Source organism: Xenopus laevis, chromosome 6L (assembly GCF_017654675.1).
Source record: "Xenopus laevis strain J_2021 chromosome 6L, Xenopus_laevis_v10.1, whole genome shotgun sequence".
Taxonomy (NCBI): Eukaryota; Metazoa; Chordata; class Amphibia; order Anura; family Pipidae; genus Xenopus; species Xenopus laevis.
Window position 1 is genome coordinate 58,305,653 of NC_054381.1, and position 16,815 is coordinate 58,322,467.

The 16,815-nt window shown below is 38.2% G+C and overlaps 1 protein-coding gene across 4 annotated transcripts in view; it reads left to right on the forward strand.

Moving 5' to 3' along the window:
- The window catches only part of ezh2.L (enhancer of zeste 2 polycomb repressive complex 2 subunit L homeolog), a 53,086-nt gene that overhangs the window by 1,281 nt on the left and 34,990 nt on the right, over positions 1-16,815 (forward strand). For 2 of the 4 annotated variants that reach the window (XM_018266394.2, NM_001090417.1), the window contains 3 exon segments: positions 290-377; positions 12,898-13,021; positions 14,981-15,109. In XM_018266394.2, the coding sequence (XP_018121883.1) occupies positions 12,905-13,021; positions 14,981-15,109 (246 nt within the window). In that variant the 5' untranslated portion in view covers positions 290-377; positions 12,898-12,904. 4 annotated transcript variants of the gene reach the window in all.

Here is a 16,815-nt window from a genome sequence, read left to right on the forward strand (position 1 = left end):
TGTGGGTGTGCAAAGCAGAGTGAAAAAGTTGTCATGAGATAAGAGTCATGGATTAGTCTGTCAGGCAACAAGAGGAGGTGCTGCGTGGGTGCATACAAGTCACCGTGCAGGAAGTTCTACTGAAAACGTGGTATAGACTAGTGTCATTGACTGGTAGAAAGGGCACATGGGTCTTGAGACATACTGTACATGGGTGGTTTTTAGAAGCAGCAACTTATTAAAATAGACTCCAAAGTGCTCTATGGAAGCAGCTACATGGTCACCTGACAGTTTGTACTGTATCCTGCAGTTTAAGAAGTTCTTTTGTAGACAAGACTGATCAAAAGTTGTGCAAGTCGGCGACTGTTGCATGGTACTGAGCGACCATTCATCCTTTGGTATGTGTTTTTTTTTTTCTCTTCAAGACATTTCTCATGTATTACCTTTTTATAAATACAGGTATGGGACCTGTTATCCAGAATGCTTGGGACCTGGGGTATTCCGTATAACGAATCTTTCCTTAATTTGGATTAAACCTTCAAACAACTAGTTGCTTTCAGATAGATCACCAGAAATAAAGACTTTTTCCAATTACTTTTTATTTTTTGTGTCACTCTTTTTCTAATATTGAAGTGTAAAGTGTCATTTTTCACCTTCTAAAGTAGCTCTGGGAGGGCGGGGGTTCGCCGACCCTGTAAACTGTTCTAAATTGATACATTTAGTCGATACATTTCTTTTCTTTGTCCCTGCTGAGCAGAATCTCCGGGTTTCATTACAGCTGTTAGAATTGATACAATAGTTGCTAATACTCCGGAGATGCTGCTGAGAAATGTATCAACTAAATGTTGCAAAATTGTAACAGTTTAGAGTCTGCAACTGAATTACTGAGCTGCCAGATTCAAACACCAGAGACACGAACATTCAACTTTAAACTTGGATTTTGGAAAAACAGAAAAAAATAAATAATGGAAAGTAACTGAATAAAGTCTTTATTTCTGGGGCACAATCTGAAAACAACTCAACTGAAAATAAGTGTTTGGAAGGTGAACAACCCCTTTAAGTCTCCTTAAAAATCATATAAATATTAAATAAACCCAATAGAATTGTTTTGCATCCAATAAGGATTAATTATATCTTAGTTGGGATCAAGTACAAGGTATAAATACAGAGAAAAAGGAAATAATTTTTAGAAATTTTATGTTTAATTATAATGAAGTGTATGGGAGACATCCTTCCCGTAATTGGACAGCTGGGTGGCACTAGGCATGCTTGATACATATGTCATACAGATCTGGCCAGCACTGTATTCATAAGGAGCTAGGCCTGAACTGTGACCCTCTACCTGCACTTTTAAATATTCATCATAGGGGTCTGTGTGAGAGCAAAACTCCTGGTGTCTGTTATGCTGTTTGATCCTGTGCTACTCATGTCCGCTACAAGTAGGGTTTCCACCTGGCCGGTTAAAATGTAGGTTGATCCCAATGTTAATAGGGAAAAAAGTTAAATATATAGGAATTTCGGTATTTTTTTCCAGAAAATGTGGCAACCCTAGCTACAAGTGATCTAAAAAAGGGTGCAACTGTCATTAAATGTAAGGAATTGCCACAGGCTTTTCTTCATTTACTTAAATGGAAAGTGACTTGGGTAGACAGTGGCCTACAACAATTGCCAAAAAAGGGTTATGCATGTTTCAATGTGAGTTTGCCATCTTTGTTAAGATAGCCATACACTGTACAATCTGGATGTTTGGTGAGATTGCTAATGCACTGGGCCAGATGAAATAGAAATGATAAATTCGTCCAGAGGCAATAATTTGCTGTAATGCGGTGTAGTCCTTACCTGGGTGTGCTAAAAATTAGCCAGTGGAGGAAAATGTACATCACACATTAAAGCTTGCCCCAGCCTCACCCAACATAATAGAACACATGTCACAGGGGCTACTAGGACTGTGGAGTTTTACATGGTGTACATGCACAGGTTATGCACATTCATAAAGGTTCTAAAGGGACGTCCACCTTGGATAGCCATCCATGCAATGTCCTTGTGCTTGTTGGACTGCCTGTATGAAGAAACATTTTCAAAAACTGACTTTGCTTGGTCAGATGGGAGTCGAGAATAGCTAGGGGATTGTCTTTCTTATCAAAAATGTCTTGTTTGACTCCCCCCAGCTTCCTCACAAACTTTGTAACATTCAAGCAAAACCAAGGGGTGTGTAGTTGTAACCCTATGAGCTGTCTCCCTAGCACATGCCAAGTTGGAGGTGAAAAAGTGGGACAGTTGGCTCTCTCCAATCAATGGGTGCAGATTGCTGACAATAAACTGTTCAACAGGGTAGGGGTATCTGGAATATATTTGTGGGGCGCCTTGTACAAAACTGACCACTTACCTGTCCATTTTTAGCCCTTTTTGCAGTTAAAAAAATGTTCTATTGATGGCTCTGCAGACTGTAACCATGGAAGCATGCCTGAGCCATATACTCAAGCATGACAAGAATCTCATTCAGTACCACCAGTGTTCATTTGTCTCCAAAGACCAATCTTTTTTTGTAGAACCATTCGCTCAGCACTTCAGGGCAGCACCTTCACCACCAGACTACGAGGATTTCGGTGATATCACACTTGATGGAAAGAGAATGTTCCACACTCCAAAGAGCAGGCCTATGACTTCCCACAGGTGACTTTAGCTGTGAAAGTCTGCCAAAGTCTTCTCAGGTCTAGACGAGTCCTCAGACTGACTGATGATTGCTGCAGAAGATGGTTAGGTTGTTCATATACAGTGAGCACTTGATTTAAGATCTGGCTGGTCCTGGTGTGGTGATGCCTCTTGATCTCAGTCCCTAAGCTCAGTAAGTGACAGCAGCACAAAACATGTGCAATGAATCAGCAGAAATGAAGATGGGGAACTAATGGGGCATCTTTGGAGACACAGATCTTTACTGCTAAAGGGCTGTGGTTTCCTTGGGCTGGTACAGAAGCCCAAAACATAATGTACAACATTTTCTAGCCTACTTCTTTGCTAACTCAGGATGATTTGATCATTTGCCCCAAGCCAAGTGAATTATATAGCATAGTTTTAGCTTTAGTACTGTGAGTAAAATATGGGTTTTGATATTACAGGAGCATTTCTGTAGTGAGGGCTTGTGAGCCTACATATGCTCTAGTGAACCCGTCATTTCAGTTAATTTTATATTAAGAGTCATTATGAGTGGTAATGGCTTTTGCAGTCATTATCCCTGCGTAATATACTAGTTTCAGTATATTATAACTGTTTAGAATTTTACAGTAGCAAATTTAGAAACTTCAAAAGACAGAAATCTATGATTAAGTATTACGTGTGCATCTGTTGCATTCTCTTTACACACATTGAATGCTCTTGAATAAGAATAATCTTCCATGTATTTTAAAGTAAGTTTATAAACACTGCTGTTTGTTCTGTTTTCTGGACACTAAATATTGGCGTATTGCAAAGTCGCCCGAAGTTGCCTCTTAGGAAACTTCAGACAACTTTGCAATATATATGTTGGTTTTGCTGCCAGTGATTTCAGGTATTCCCAATGGAGACTTGTTTTCAGGAGGTTTTAATTGCTCACATTCGCACATAAATAATTGCAGGTGACCAATCTCCTCGTTGGCCACTGCCCTAAAACTAGCGTGCTTGCTTCAGAAAGACTAATCGTTTATATGAATAAGCATCTGTGTAGCCATGGGGGCAGCCATTCAAGATGGAGAAAAAGCATGGATAACAGATAAAACACCATTGTATTGGACAGGGCTTATCTGTTACGTGCTATGTAACCTGTGCCTTTTCTCCCTTTTTTCGAGCTGGAATGACTGCCCCATGGCTACATATTAGTTATGTGCAGGTGCAGGTCAAGTTTTCCTCGCACCCTCCCAATCCTAACCCGGCCCCTCTATTTATAGACCAGTGCCCGCCCTGTGTTGATGTAAATTGATGTGCCGGAAGCTGGCTGTGTGAAGTTGTGGACGGGAGAGCGGGTTTCGGGATGGCCCGCACATCATTACTACACAGTAGCTTATATATACTATAGTCGTCTTTCTGAAGCAAAAACACAGCTTTTACTAGTGCATGCTAACAGTATATTATGGGGCTGATTTATAAAAGTGTGAGATTAGAACTCGCCACAGGAAAACTCACTTTCTATTCATTCCTATGGCGTTTTTAAAAGCATGTTTATCGAATGGTGAACTCGATTGATAAATACGATTTTAAAAATCCCATAGGAATGAATAAAAAGCGTTTTCTGTGGTGAGTTCTAATCTCGCACTTCGATAAATCTGTCCCTATCTGTTACTTTAAAAATGCTTTAATTTTTTGGTGTTACTGTTCTGTTAATAGCTTTGGCTGTGTTCTTTCAAGTACTGCATGTGGATGCATATTACTTGTTCCTTTTATATTTTGCTACATCTCTGAGGGTACACGGCCATAAAGATCTATCCTCTCTTTTCTTGAGTGCTGCAGTATATGATTATCACCAGAAAACATTCACCACTGTGTTTTTGGCAAATAATCATGGGGCTGTGGCATATTTCAGTGCTTTACTTTCATGTCAGTTGTTCCATGGTAGAACTATGGTAATGACTGGTGTTGAAGGCTTAGCCTGTAGTGATGTGCGGGCCGACCCAATACCGGCGGGTCGAGTGGGTTCGGTCCGACCTTGCACACTTTTTCGCGGGGGTGTGCTCTCCCCGCCCCCCACCGTCAAATGCCGGCTCTTGGCTTTGTCTTTTATAGTCGCTGCGCCTGGTCACCACGGGTCTAGAAAAGCAGTTTAGGGTCGGTTCGGAGAAATCCCAACCCGTACATCATTATTGGCCTGTCACATACAGCTCCATATTGCTCTTGCTTTCTATTTGGAAGCCAACTCTAGTATAAGCAGTTTATTAAGAATGCAGGGATACTAACATAGGTTTTCTCTGATAAGTACAGTTTATGCTAAGGATCATCCTAAGGAGTAGACAGGCTAAAAACTCAGCATCTATTTATAAAATCTAAATGGCTTGGTGGTGACAGGGTGCAGCTAATCATGCACATGTTGGATATTTGCAGTGTACCAGAAAAAAGAGTTTTCACTGAATGTTATGGTAACAGCATGGTCAGCTCCTGAAAGATATTTAACATAAATGAACCACCAAAGTTGAATATAAAAAGATTACTGGCACTACTTCATTTTGCAAGGGCGGTGTTTAATCTGCCAGTAACATAAATAATTTTTTGGAATAATCGACACCCAGTGTTTACCACAATATAATTATTGCTTATAGATAATGGTATTCTGTATAATTTGTATGGGATTTGATGACCACAAATCAATTATCTAGACAGCACCAAAATAGAACAATGCAATTTCCCCTAATGAACAAATCGCATTCCTCCTGCCATGTCTTCGGTTTGCACTGACAGACAGAGCATCTGTGTATGAACACATAGGGCACATGTGTCATTAAAATTGTGAATTTTAACAAAATTCCCACCATTTGTGATGCTAGCTTAACTGCTGAATAATTAGTTTTTCTCTGTTTTATTAGGACAGTACATTATACCTGAGCTGAAAGTACTTGACCTGAATCTATGTTCATGGCAAAACAATCCTGTCGACTCTCATGGTTAGATCTTGCATTCTCCTACAAATTCTCCTATATTAGATCCTTCTGTATAATTCATTATATTCCTTTAAATCTGTATACTGGAAAGGATATAAACAGGCACATAATAGATTTAACTGTATAGAATTCACAGTACAGGTATGGAATCCGTTATCCAGAAACCCGTTATCTGGAAGCTCCAAATTACCGAATGGCCATGTCCCATAGACTCCATTTTATCCAAATAATCCAAATTTTAAAAAATGATCTGTAATAATAAAAAGGTACTGGTACCTTGTACTTGGTCCAATATAATTAATTCACATTGGAAGCAAAACCAGCCTATTGGGTTAATTTAATGTTAACATGAGTTTCTATGTATAAGTTAACTTTTGAGTATGTTTTAGAATGGCTAATTCTAAGCAACTTTTCAATTGGTCTTCCTTTTTTTACCATTGTTTAAAATTATTTGCCTTCTTCTTCTGACTTCAGCTTTCAAATGAGCCCATCTAAAAAACCAAGTGCTCTGTACGGCTGCAAATGTATAGCTACTGCTACTTTTTATTACTCTTTCTATTCAGGGCCTCTGCTATTCATATTCCAGTTTCCTACAAAAATCAATGTATGGTTGCTGGGGTAATTTGGACCCTAGCAACAAGATTGCCACTGGAGAGCTGCTAAATAAAAGGTAAATAACTCGAAAAACAACGAATAATAAAAAAGTTAAAACCAATTGCAAATTGTTTTAGAATATCACTCTCTTCATTATACTAAAAGTTCATTTAAAGGTGAACAACTCCTTTAAGGTATGAAGATCCAAATTACGGAAGATCCGTTATCCTAAAAACCCCAGGCCCGAGCATTCTGCATAACGGGTCCCATACCTGTACTATATTAGGCTTATGTTTGTTAATTGGAAAGTATCAGACACATTTCATTTGCGTAAACCAGGGGTGTCTAAAAGGTAGATCAGGACTGCCAGACCTTTAGCTGGTGATCAGCTGATCTCAAGAGACTTGACTGTCAACAGAAAGCTTGTCTAAATCACTCTCCTATTTCATGCTTTTCATTCAGATATTTATTCTATAAGGTTACATAAGAAATGGGGATTTGTTAAATATAATATTATACATTTTCTCATACATCAGTATTAAAGTAATATTTTCCATAGAACAGAATGCTAACAATTGTTTATGTAGATCATAATGGGACATCATCACTAAAAGTAGACCGTACAGTATGGGCACTCTTGAGGTTAACATTTCTTCAGTTGGTATTTTTCTAGCTGCAGCAAATCCTGTTTCAGAATTCGTTGGGCTTTACCAAAATTCATTGTCTTCCATGCCTCAATGGCGTCTTTCCAATACTTTAATGAACCCTAATTGTATTTCATTGTAATAAAAGTATGCTATTTTTTCATTTACATTCTTTTGTTTTTAACAGCTGGCTGTAAATAATTGGCAGCTGAATAGTAGATTACACGTCTTTCTTTGGCATTGCCAAATAGATTTTACGTGGGCCAGCTGCTTCAGTTTTCTATAATTAGAAAATAATTTTTATTCTTTACGTACTGGCATTGACTTTGTTTAACCACTTAACAATCTGTGATTGTGTGAGGACTAACGGCTATTTGTGCCCAAAGGAGACCCTTATGCCAGAGAAAGTCTAAGGGGGCTCACATGGTATGGACACCATTCTATTGGTAGAACGTGCAAAGAACACATGATAGTTACAGCAGGAAGTTAAGAGGAGCTGCGGCTCCCTTTAACTTCCTTAACTGCATATATACCAGCTGATCTGGTGCACAGATGACAACTTCAAACCTGCCTGATTCCCAAACTGGCATCCATTGTACACAAATATTGGTCAGGATCGTGAGATCACCACAGGTACATTCCATACAATATCATTGGTGTGTGTCTGTGTGTGAGACCAGCTGTAGAATGAAATGATTTTAAATCGTTTTGTTCTGAGACTGGTTGCAATTGGTCTTTGTGTGTTTTCCTGCATTTCTGTAATTTGACATTTTTAATTAGCCATGCCATACAACAAATGTATTCTCTGATTTTGTTACTACTCTGTGTGTTTGCTTCAGAAATACTACTATAGCTTATATAAACAAGCTGCGCCATGGGTGCAGCCATTCAAACTGGAAAAAAGGAGAAAAGGAACAGGTTACACAGCACATAGCGGATAAGCCCAGTCCAATACATTGATGTCTTATCTGTTATCTGCTGGGAAACCTGTGTAAACCATTCTGAAAATAAATATATAATTAATATACAGATTTCTCTTGGCACTGAAAGATCTTATGAGAAACTGCTGAGTGTGGAAACTATTTTTTTTGATGTTATCAGGTCTCTACTTCCTTTTAGGGACTTTACTTTTCTGTACAAAACTTAAAAAAGAAAATCCTCAAGTCGCCATTGCCAGAGTCCGTTATTTCTGAGTTAAAGGATGTCATACACAAGTTATTTATAAATGAAATTTCTATTGAAAGCCCTGTCTATCTGCCTGCCATCTTTGAGCTGCTGGTTCTAACGTCTGAAACAATGTCTCAGAAGCCAGCTGATTAACAGACCTTGAGGAGAACCTACAGAAACTTACGGTATCTGTGTTTGACAGTGGAACTAAAAAGCCAAAGCACAGGAATGCATTCTGAAATGCCTTTCTAAGGCCTGTCAGTATCCCTTTGAGTGTAAAGCTGACCATAGATGCAAAAATCCGATTGTACGAATCCTTGATTAATGTGATTTTCGCATCATGTGTGGAGTGTCCCGACATTCATCTTGCCATGCCGATCGGTCGTTCAGTCGATCCGACAGGTTAAAAGATTTCTGTCGTCTGACGATCATATCTCTGAATGTATTGCCGATCTTCAGTGGGAGACTGTCACGGTCAGCTTTGTCGGACAAAAACTTTCCTACGATTGCTGTGGAGCAGAACATCGGCTGATCTGTTCTTTACTGCTTTGTTTGATCAGAATGGTTAGTGGCAGGTCGGGAGATGAGGACGTACGATCGTTCGTCCGATATTGCAAGGAAATCTTTGCGTCTATGGCCAGCTGTAGGCTCAAATGTATGATTCAAGGCAGGATTTATCCCATAGATGCTTATAAGATAGAGTTACACATAATTGGATTGTTGACTGCTATCCAAATCCCTACACAGCAGGAGAAAGACATCTGGGGAATACAGAAGAAAATAAGTAACATTATTTTTATGTGCTATGTTTAAGGTGTATTTCTTAGCAAACAAAATCTACACGTAAAAGAAAAAAAAAGTTTTTGGGGTTTTTTTGCTGTGAAATCGCAGCAAAAAAAAATGTTTTCTTAGATTTTTTTTAGAATTCAAGTGATCTTGGAAGGAGTTTGCCTCTGAAACCTGTAGTTTTCAACAAGCACGTTGCTATGTATGGAGAGTGCTGATTTTTCAATACATCTATTTGACTGTTCCATAGGAAAAGAGCAGTCAGCACATTGATTCTCAGTATTCTTTGGAGATTGTGCACATTCTACAATGGCCACTTCCCATTGGCAAACTGTGTAGTAGAAGATTGAACAGCACCACCAACTCTTCAGGTAGTTGAAAAGTCTTTATTTATGCTTTTGTGGGCATCACCGCAACGTTTCAGGCCATGCGGCCTGAAATGTTATGTTGAAACTGTCCATAACATTTGTCTAATAGACAGGCTTAAAGGATTTTTTTTATGCGTTTACAAAGGCATCTGAGTGGGGAAAATACACATGTATATTGTGTCTATCAATGTTTTTCATTCATCCAGGTCATGGTATATCTATTAGAAGTAAATGGACTTGCGTCCAGTCGCTTTAGATTAACTTCTAATATATACACTTATATTGTGTTCGGATGCATTTAAAAAACAAAAAAAAACAACAACTAAAGCTGGCCATATATACATGGATCCGCTCATTCATTGAGGACACCATACGAGCGGATCTCTCCCCGATATGCTCGCCTTGTGGTAGGCGATATAGGGCTGATCTGATCATGGGCCCAATGATCTAATCACAACAATGAGCATACGGGCGGTTGATTGAGGACCACATCAACAAACCAATGGGATTTCTAACCCTGCTAACTTTCGACTAGATATCGGTTGGGGAAGCCCTTCGGAGGGCCCCATATACTGACAATAAGCAGCCGAATTAATCTATCGCCAGTTTATATCCGCTTGTGTATGTGTACATTTAGTAAAAAAAAAAGTTTTTTGGAGTTCCAAACAACCTTTTTATTTTTTACTTTGTCAAGTGCAAGAAAATGCAGCATGTTATATCTGAAATAACACAATAAAACACAGATGTAGAGTCAGACGTTTTTGCCAGCCTATTATTTCAGCATAAACCAGCATAAACCATTCCTTCCTGAACGGGTTTTCCAAGTGTGCAAGGACAACAGTTTGAGGAACCCGAGTGAAAAGAAGTTGTTTATTTGACTTCTTGTGGCATGGACCAGGCAGAATAAAATAGAATCAACTCATTTGTTTAAATGCGATCACACCTGCTTCGTAAGCGCTCGTCAGAAAAAAATATCTATGTGTGAGTTCTTGCATAATGCCTTATTAAAAGGCAATTTTTCCCTACTGGAGTAAAAGAAGATTGCTGTATTAAACATAGTTGTTATCAAAGCCCATGTGTTATCTTTAGTATGTAACTTAATATTTTGGTTTTGTGATAAAGAAGCCGTCAAAACGGAGTCTTAAGGAGCAGTAAGCATTTGCAGTTTTACAGAAATGCTCTTAAATTTGCAGATACTAATGGTCGTTTAAAATCATCAGAAATATAAGATGAAATAAGACCTCTTCTACTAATTTAAAGCAGAACTGTTGCAAAAAAATGGAAATTAGATATAAGGATCATATGGACACAGGCAATTCTCTAAATATAATCAACTAAAAGGTCTGGCTCGTTTCTGAAATTATCAAGTTACTCTTTGCTCTCAGCATCTGTCTCTGTTCATGCTCTCTTCATGCAGGAGTTGGGGACCTGATTTTAAATGACGGGCTCCTTTTGCTTAGAAGATGTATTAGAGCTAACTGTTTTAAAATCAACAGAAATCCTGTCTCTCTACATGCAGGGTTTGTGCCAAAGTCAGTTCATTTGTTTAGATTGTGTGTGTGCTGAATCCGTTTTTTAAGTTAACTCTAATATATCTGCTAGTAATGAGATATTGGACTAGAGGAAATAATAATTATTTACATTACCTCTAAAACATCTGCCCAAAAGAGATATTGGATCAACTTTTACTTTCATATTCTGTCTATTTGCAGTTGGTTTTTCTTTTTTACTAGACACTTTGCTCACTGTATTACTTTACTCCAAATGTGCTGGGTACTGTTCTTAATTGTGGATATCCACTTTCATGTGCAACTACAGTCCCCACACAGCTTCAAAGCATTGCATTACTCAGGGTGTGACTTGAAATCTATGTGCATGTGGTGTATAAGTCTAGCTTGTCTGTTACACAAAAGAGACTTTTCAATGAAATCATCTGCTAAAGCCAGTGCTGCACAGTGCCCACTTATATTTTATATGATTTCCATGTGGCATCTAGGAAGTTGAATACTATATTTTGCAAAATGTGTAATATTGCTAACAACGGGTATATACAGGTATGGGATCTGTTATCCTCAAACCCACTATCCATAACATTTACAGGAATTCCATCTCCCATAGATTCCATTTTAATCAAATAATTTAAATATAAAAAATAGTGATTCCCTTTTCATTATAATAATAAAATAGTACATTGATCATAGCTAAGATATAATTAATTCTTATAGGGTTTATTTAATGTTTAAATGATTTCCTTGTAGACTTAAGGTATGGTGACCCACTTTACAGAAAGATCTCTTATCCAGAAAACCCCAGGTCCCAAGCATTCTTGATAACCTGTCCCATACCTGTTCACTTAGTTCTGTAGGTTTGTAAAAATGAGTTCTGTGCGACCAAAGATCTTTAGTAGCACTTCTTTGTAACCTCTAATACAAAAACTGTATCTTTATTTTGTGGTTACTGGTGCATTCTTCTGTGTGGTTTGGATGCCTGACAGGACCATTTTGTGTAATATCTTAAAACCATGAGCAACACTGGCTTGAACATGTGTACATGTTGTAATTAGACTGAAGAAATAGCTGTTGGTTGGCTCCAAAGCCTTCTATTAGAAAACCAATGATTGGTTCAGCAGGGCATTCGTGCACACCCACAGTCTGCGGTGTGTCAGTGTGTACAGCCTTATTGCAGACAGTTTGTTCTTTGTTTCTTTTTAACCAAAGCATTGTCGAATGTATGCACAAAATATCCTTATCATGTAGACCTTAAAATCTAATACAAGCATATTATGCAGGGAAATAAACTGACATTGGTTATTATAAAAATTGTATGATCTATATAGTTAAGAATGGCTATGGCTTGAAACCTCAGGTACCAGTGGGAGTACTGCATTGTGGGTAATCAATGACATTAATATTGTAGCACTCTTATTAAACCCTTTGATCATTGCATAGAACCCAGCAGTCTTCTCTTGACCTTTGCGTTACAGGGGATGGCATGGGACAGGATTCTTATTGACCCTTATTGGGCAGCTAATGGCTAGGTCTGTTTGTGCATAGATCAGTACTATTTATCCTTGCATTTGATCATTTTTATGAATAATACAATGTTTTTATTTGTAGCATATCCTTCCTATAAGAGTGGATTACTTGTGTAATTTTAGAAGCGAGGAAATCAACCTTGTGGCTTTGAACAAAAAGCAAGTTATTAGGTCCTAAAGGTGGCCATAGACGTTACAATTACGATCTTTTCGGGAAAAAGAGTTGGTTTCAATACACACATGTAGAGCTGAATGGTCAGATATACAAGTAGAAACAATAGAATTCTATCTGTAGCTGACGATTCAGCATTAACCGTGGCGATGTTCAGATGCCCAACTAAAATTTTCCGGCAAGCCTGATGAGCCTACAGATATCCCAGTCTTCTGCCGTTCGGCTCGACTCCCATCTTTAATATTAAGATAGAAAATCTTAGGAGATTTGATCTCCTCTTTGTGTGCTTGCTGAGCAGAGAGTAATCCCCCATGTTTAGTCTCGTCTCCTCTCCATATGGTTTGATATTATTTGCTCTTTTTCTTGTCTTATTTATTAACTTTTGTGTTGTATGTTAATACAGTCTTACTTTTGTACAAGGTTCAAAGTTCAGCTTTGTATGTTTGGAACAGCTTTCTTTGTTTTTCATTTTGACAAGTGCCATGCATATTGTATTTAATATCCACATTTAATATATGCTCTCTCTTAACAGGATAATCATGGGCCAGACGGGGAAGAAATCTGAGAAGGGACCGGTGTGTTGGCGGAAGCGGGTGAAATCGGAGTACATGCGCTTACGGCAACTCAAGAGATTTAGACGAGCAGATGAAGTAAAGGTACATAATGATAAATATAGAACAGATAAACTGTAACGGTTTGTTCAAACTGTATAAAGTTTCTTTTTCTTTTCGTAATACATTTCTTGCCAATCCTTTTTATAATACCCTTCTTACCGATACCGATCTTAAATTGGTTTCCAGCAGTCTGCATCCTTCTTGCTTGATTATATACTCTTTCTGCAAATGTTAAAGCCTGTTTTCCTTAGCCTCAGTATATAAACTATGGTTGTTAAACAAAGTTGTGTATTAGGGATTTTATCTTGACTGGGTTACATAGTTAAATCGGTTTGAAAAAAGACAAAGTCCATAATGTTCAACCCCTCCAAATAAAAACCCAGCATCCATGCACACACCCCACCATACCTTCACATAAATTATACATACCCATATCTATACTAACTATAGAGTTTAGTATCACAATAGCCTTTTGATACTATGCCTGTCCATGAAATCATCCAAGCCACTTTTGAAGGCATTAACAGAATCGGCCATCACATCACCCAGCAGTGCGTTCCACGACCCCACTGAGCTCACTGTGAAGAACCACCTACGTTGCTTCAAATGAAAGTTCTTTTCTTCTAGTCTAAAGGGGTGGCCTCTGGTACGGTGATCCACTTTATGGGTAAAAAAGGTCCCCTGCTATTTGTCTTTTATGTCCTCTAATGTACTTGGAAAGTGTAATCATATCCCCTCGCAAACGCCTTTTTCCAGAGAAAGTAACCCCAACCCAACTTCCATCCCTCTAACCAGTTTAGTTGCACGTCTCTGCACTGTCTCCAGCTCATTTATATCCCTCTTAAAAGGATCCTGTCATCAGATTTCAGAACACATCAGTTAATAGTGCTGCTCCAGCAGAATTCTGCACTGAAATCCGTTTCTCAAAAGAGCAAACAGATTTTTTTATATTCAATTTTGAAATCTGACATGGGGCTAGACATTTTGTCAATTTCCCAGCTGCCCCCCTGGTCATGTGACTTGTGCTCTGGAACAGCACTATTAACTGATTCATTTTGAAAAAATTTTTCAAAAACTGCACTGCATACTCCAGATGAGGCCTTACCAGGGACCTATAAAGAGGCATAATTAAGTTTTCATCCCTTGAGTTAATGCCCTTTTTTATGCAAGACAGAACTTTATTTGCTTTAGTAGCCACAGAATGACACTGCCCAGAATTAGACAACTTGTTATCTACAAAAACCCCTAGATCCTTATCATTTAAGAAAACACCCGACACACTGCCATTTAGTGTATAACTTGCATTTATATTATTTTTGCCAAAGTGCATAACCTTGCATTTATCAACATTGAACCTCATTTTCCAGTTTGCTGCCCAGTTTCCCAACTTAGACAAATCACTCTGCAAAGTGGCAGCATCCTGCATGGAACCTATAGTTCTGCACAATTTAGTATCATCTGCAAAAATAGAAACCGTACTTTCAATGCCCACCTCCAGGCCATTAATAAACAAGTTGAAAAGCAATATATGCTATGGGTCTGTTGGCACAGACTATCACAGGCTATCTTTTCTGTGTGAGGTATAGATTAATGTCATATGTTGGTACTGTGTTTGCCCATTTGAATTAAATTGAGTGAGGTAGCCATGACTTCCTGTCCTTTTGATTTAAAGCGAGTCCTTAAAATTCACAGTATGAAATCGACTTTCCATTAGCAGACATGATTTTCTAACTCCCCCTTACCTTTTGCTGAATACTAATAAGTCCATTACAGAAATTATTCCTGTCATCTTTTTTTCAGTGATGTATGATTTCTATCTCTGATGATCATTGGGAAAATTGTCAATATTACTTTAAATGTATAGGGTTCTACAAAGAAGAGTGTCAAGCCCATGAGCTGGCTCGGTGTCCTAAAATCACCTGCATCCCCAGGGAAAACAGTTCTGATTTGTTTGTTGCCGCTTGCTTGTATGGTGTTGTCAAACTGTTCTTTGAATTCCAGAGCATGTTTAACACAAATCGGCAGAAGATTATGGAACGAACTGAGATTTTAAATCAAGAGTGGAAACAGCGCAGAATCCAGCCTGTGCATATAATGACTACAGTCAGTTCTTTACGAGGGACTAGAGAGGTAAGAACACCTTAAAGTGTATTTATGTACACACAGCAGGGGCAGTTAAGGCACAAGATCTACATTGCACGTATCTGAACACTAATACATGAATATTGCGAAAGCTGTGGATAGAAAACATTATTAGCAGTTTTATCCAAAAGCATCAGAAGTTTTCTCTCTACTTTTCTTCTGAATTGAAATAAACAGACCCTCAAAGTAGAAGGGCATAGTTGTTTTAGAAGGGAAATGTGGGAAATGATTATTGGCTCTAAAAAAAAAAAAAAAAGTCATATGACTGGTGTAGGTGGTTACTCAATTCAGCCAGCTCAAAATTCTCGGAATGGAAATGACATCCTGACTCTATGTTTGTTTTGTGGCTTTTATGGGTACTATAAGATATATGCAAACTGAGAAACTATAAAGCTGGTTTCACATGGATAAATTAATTCCCATATTCACTAGTGCAGGGACATACACTTATGAGAAAAGCTCCCTTCTTCAAGAGTGAGGACAGATTCTGTCTAAAGGAGACAGGCTTTCTTTAACTGAAATTTCCATCTTTTGACTGACCATTAGGGAATTATAAAGGATATACCCTGTTTCAGTCAGTCTGCATCTACAGTTCCCCTACTGCTTCTAGCATTGCATCACTGAGGGTGTGACCTGAAACAGGTAACACTGCCTTTATTAAATCATTGTGGATGTGGTGTATGGCCATAAATCTAGCTTGTCTATTATTACACAAAGCAACCGATTCCCATGATGAATCTAGTGAATAAAAGGCCTTGCTATAATGCGAATATTCAACTGCTGCGAGGGAGTGGCATTATACTTTGTGTTTCCTATAAAGGAGAGATTAGCTTTCTCCAACTGAAATTTCCATTGGGCTGTCCTTTGGATTGGCATCTGGGAAATGATAGGGATATATAGGTATTGGACCTATTATCCAGTATGCTTGGGACCTAGGGCTTTCCAGATAACGGGTCTTTTTGTAATTTGGATCTTCATACCTTAAGGTCACTAGAAAATCATGCAAACATTAAATAAACCCAATAGGCTGGTTTTGCTTCCAGTAAGGATTAATTATAGTTGGGATCAAGTACAAGAGACTGTTTTATTATTACAGAGAAAAAGCAAAACATTTTTAAAAAATTTGGATTATATGAGTATAATGGAGTCTATGGGAGATGGCCTTTCTATAATTCTGAACTTTCTGGATAACTGGTTTCCGGATAACGGATCCCATACCTGTACCTTGTTTCAATCTCTCTCTCTGTTATACCCCTTTATGAGGGTTACCTTTGGGAACCCTGTATTTCCCCTTTGTCTTGGGGAATAATTTGTTTTATCCAAGCAACCCAATGTTATGTCACATATGTCGTTATTTTGATAATATATGGTTAAGATAAATAACGATGAGAAAAATTTCAGGTATGGATTTTCATCAGTGAGTATCTTTGTGAAACCACTGCAGACATTTTCACAGTTAAAACGAGGCAACAATAGACCCCAATATATTTTGTGCAGAAATAAAAAATTTAGCTTTTTGTTTAGCAGCTCTCAAGTTTGGGATTTCAGCTATCTGTTTGCTAGGGTCCAAATTGCCCTAGCAACTAAGCAGTGGTGTGAATGAGAGACTGAAATATAAATAGGAAGGGTCTGAATAGAAAGAGAAATAATAAATTGAAAAAATAATAAAATTGTAGCCTCACAGAACAATAGGG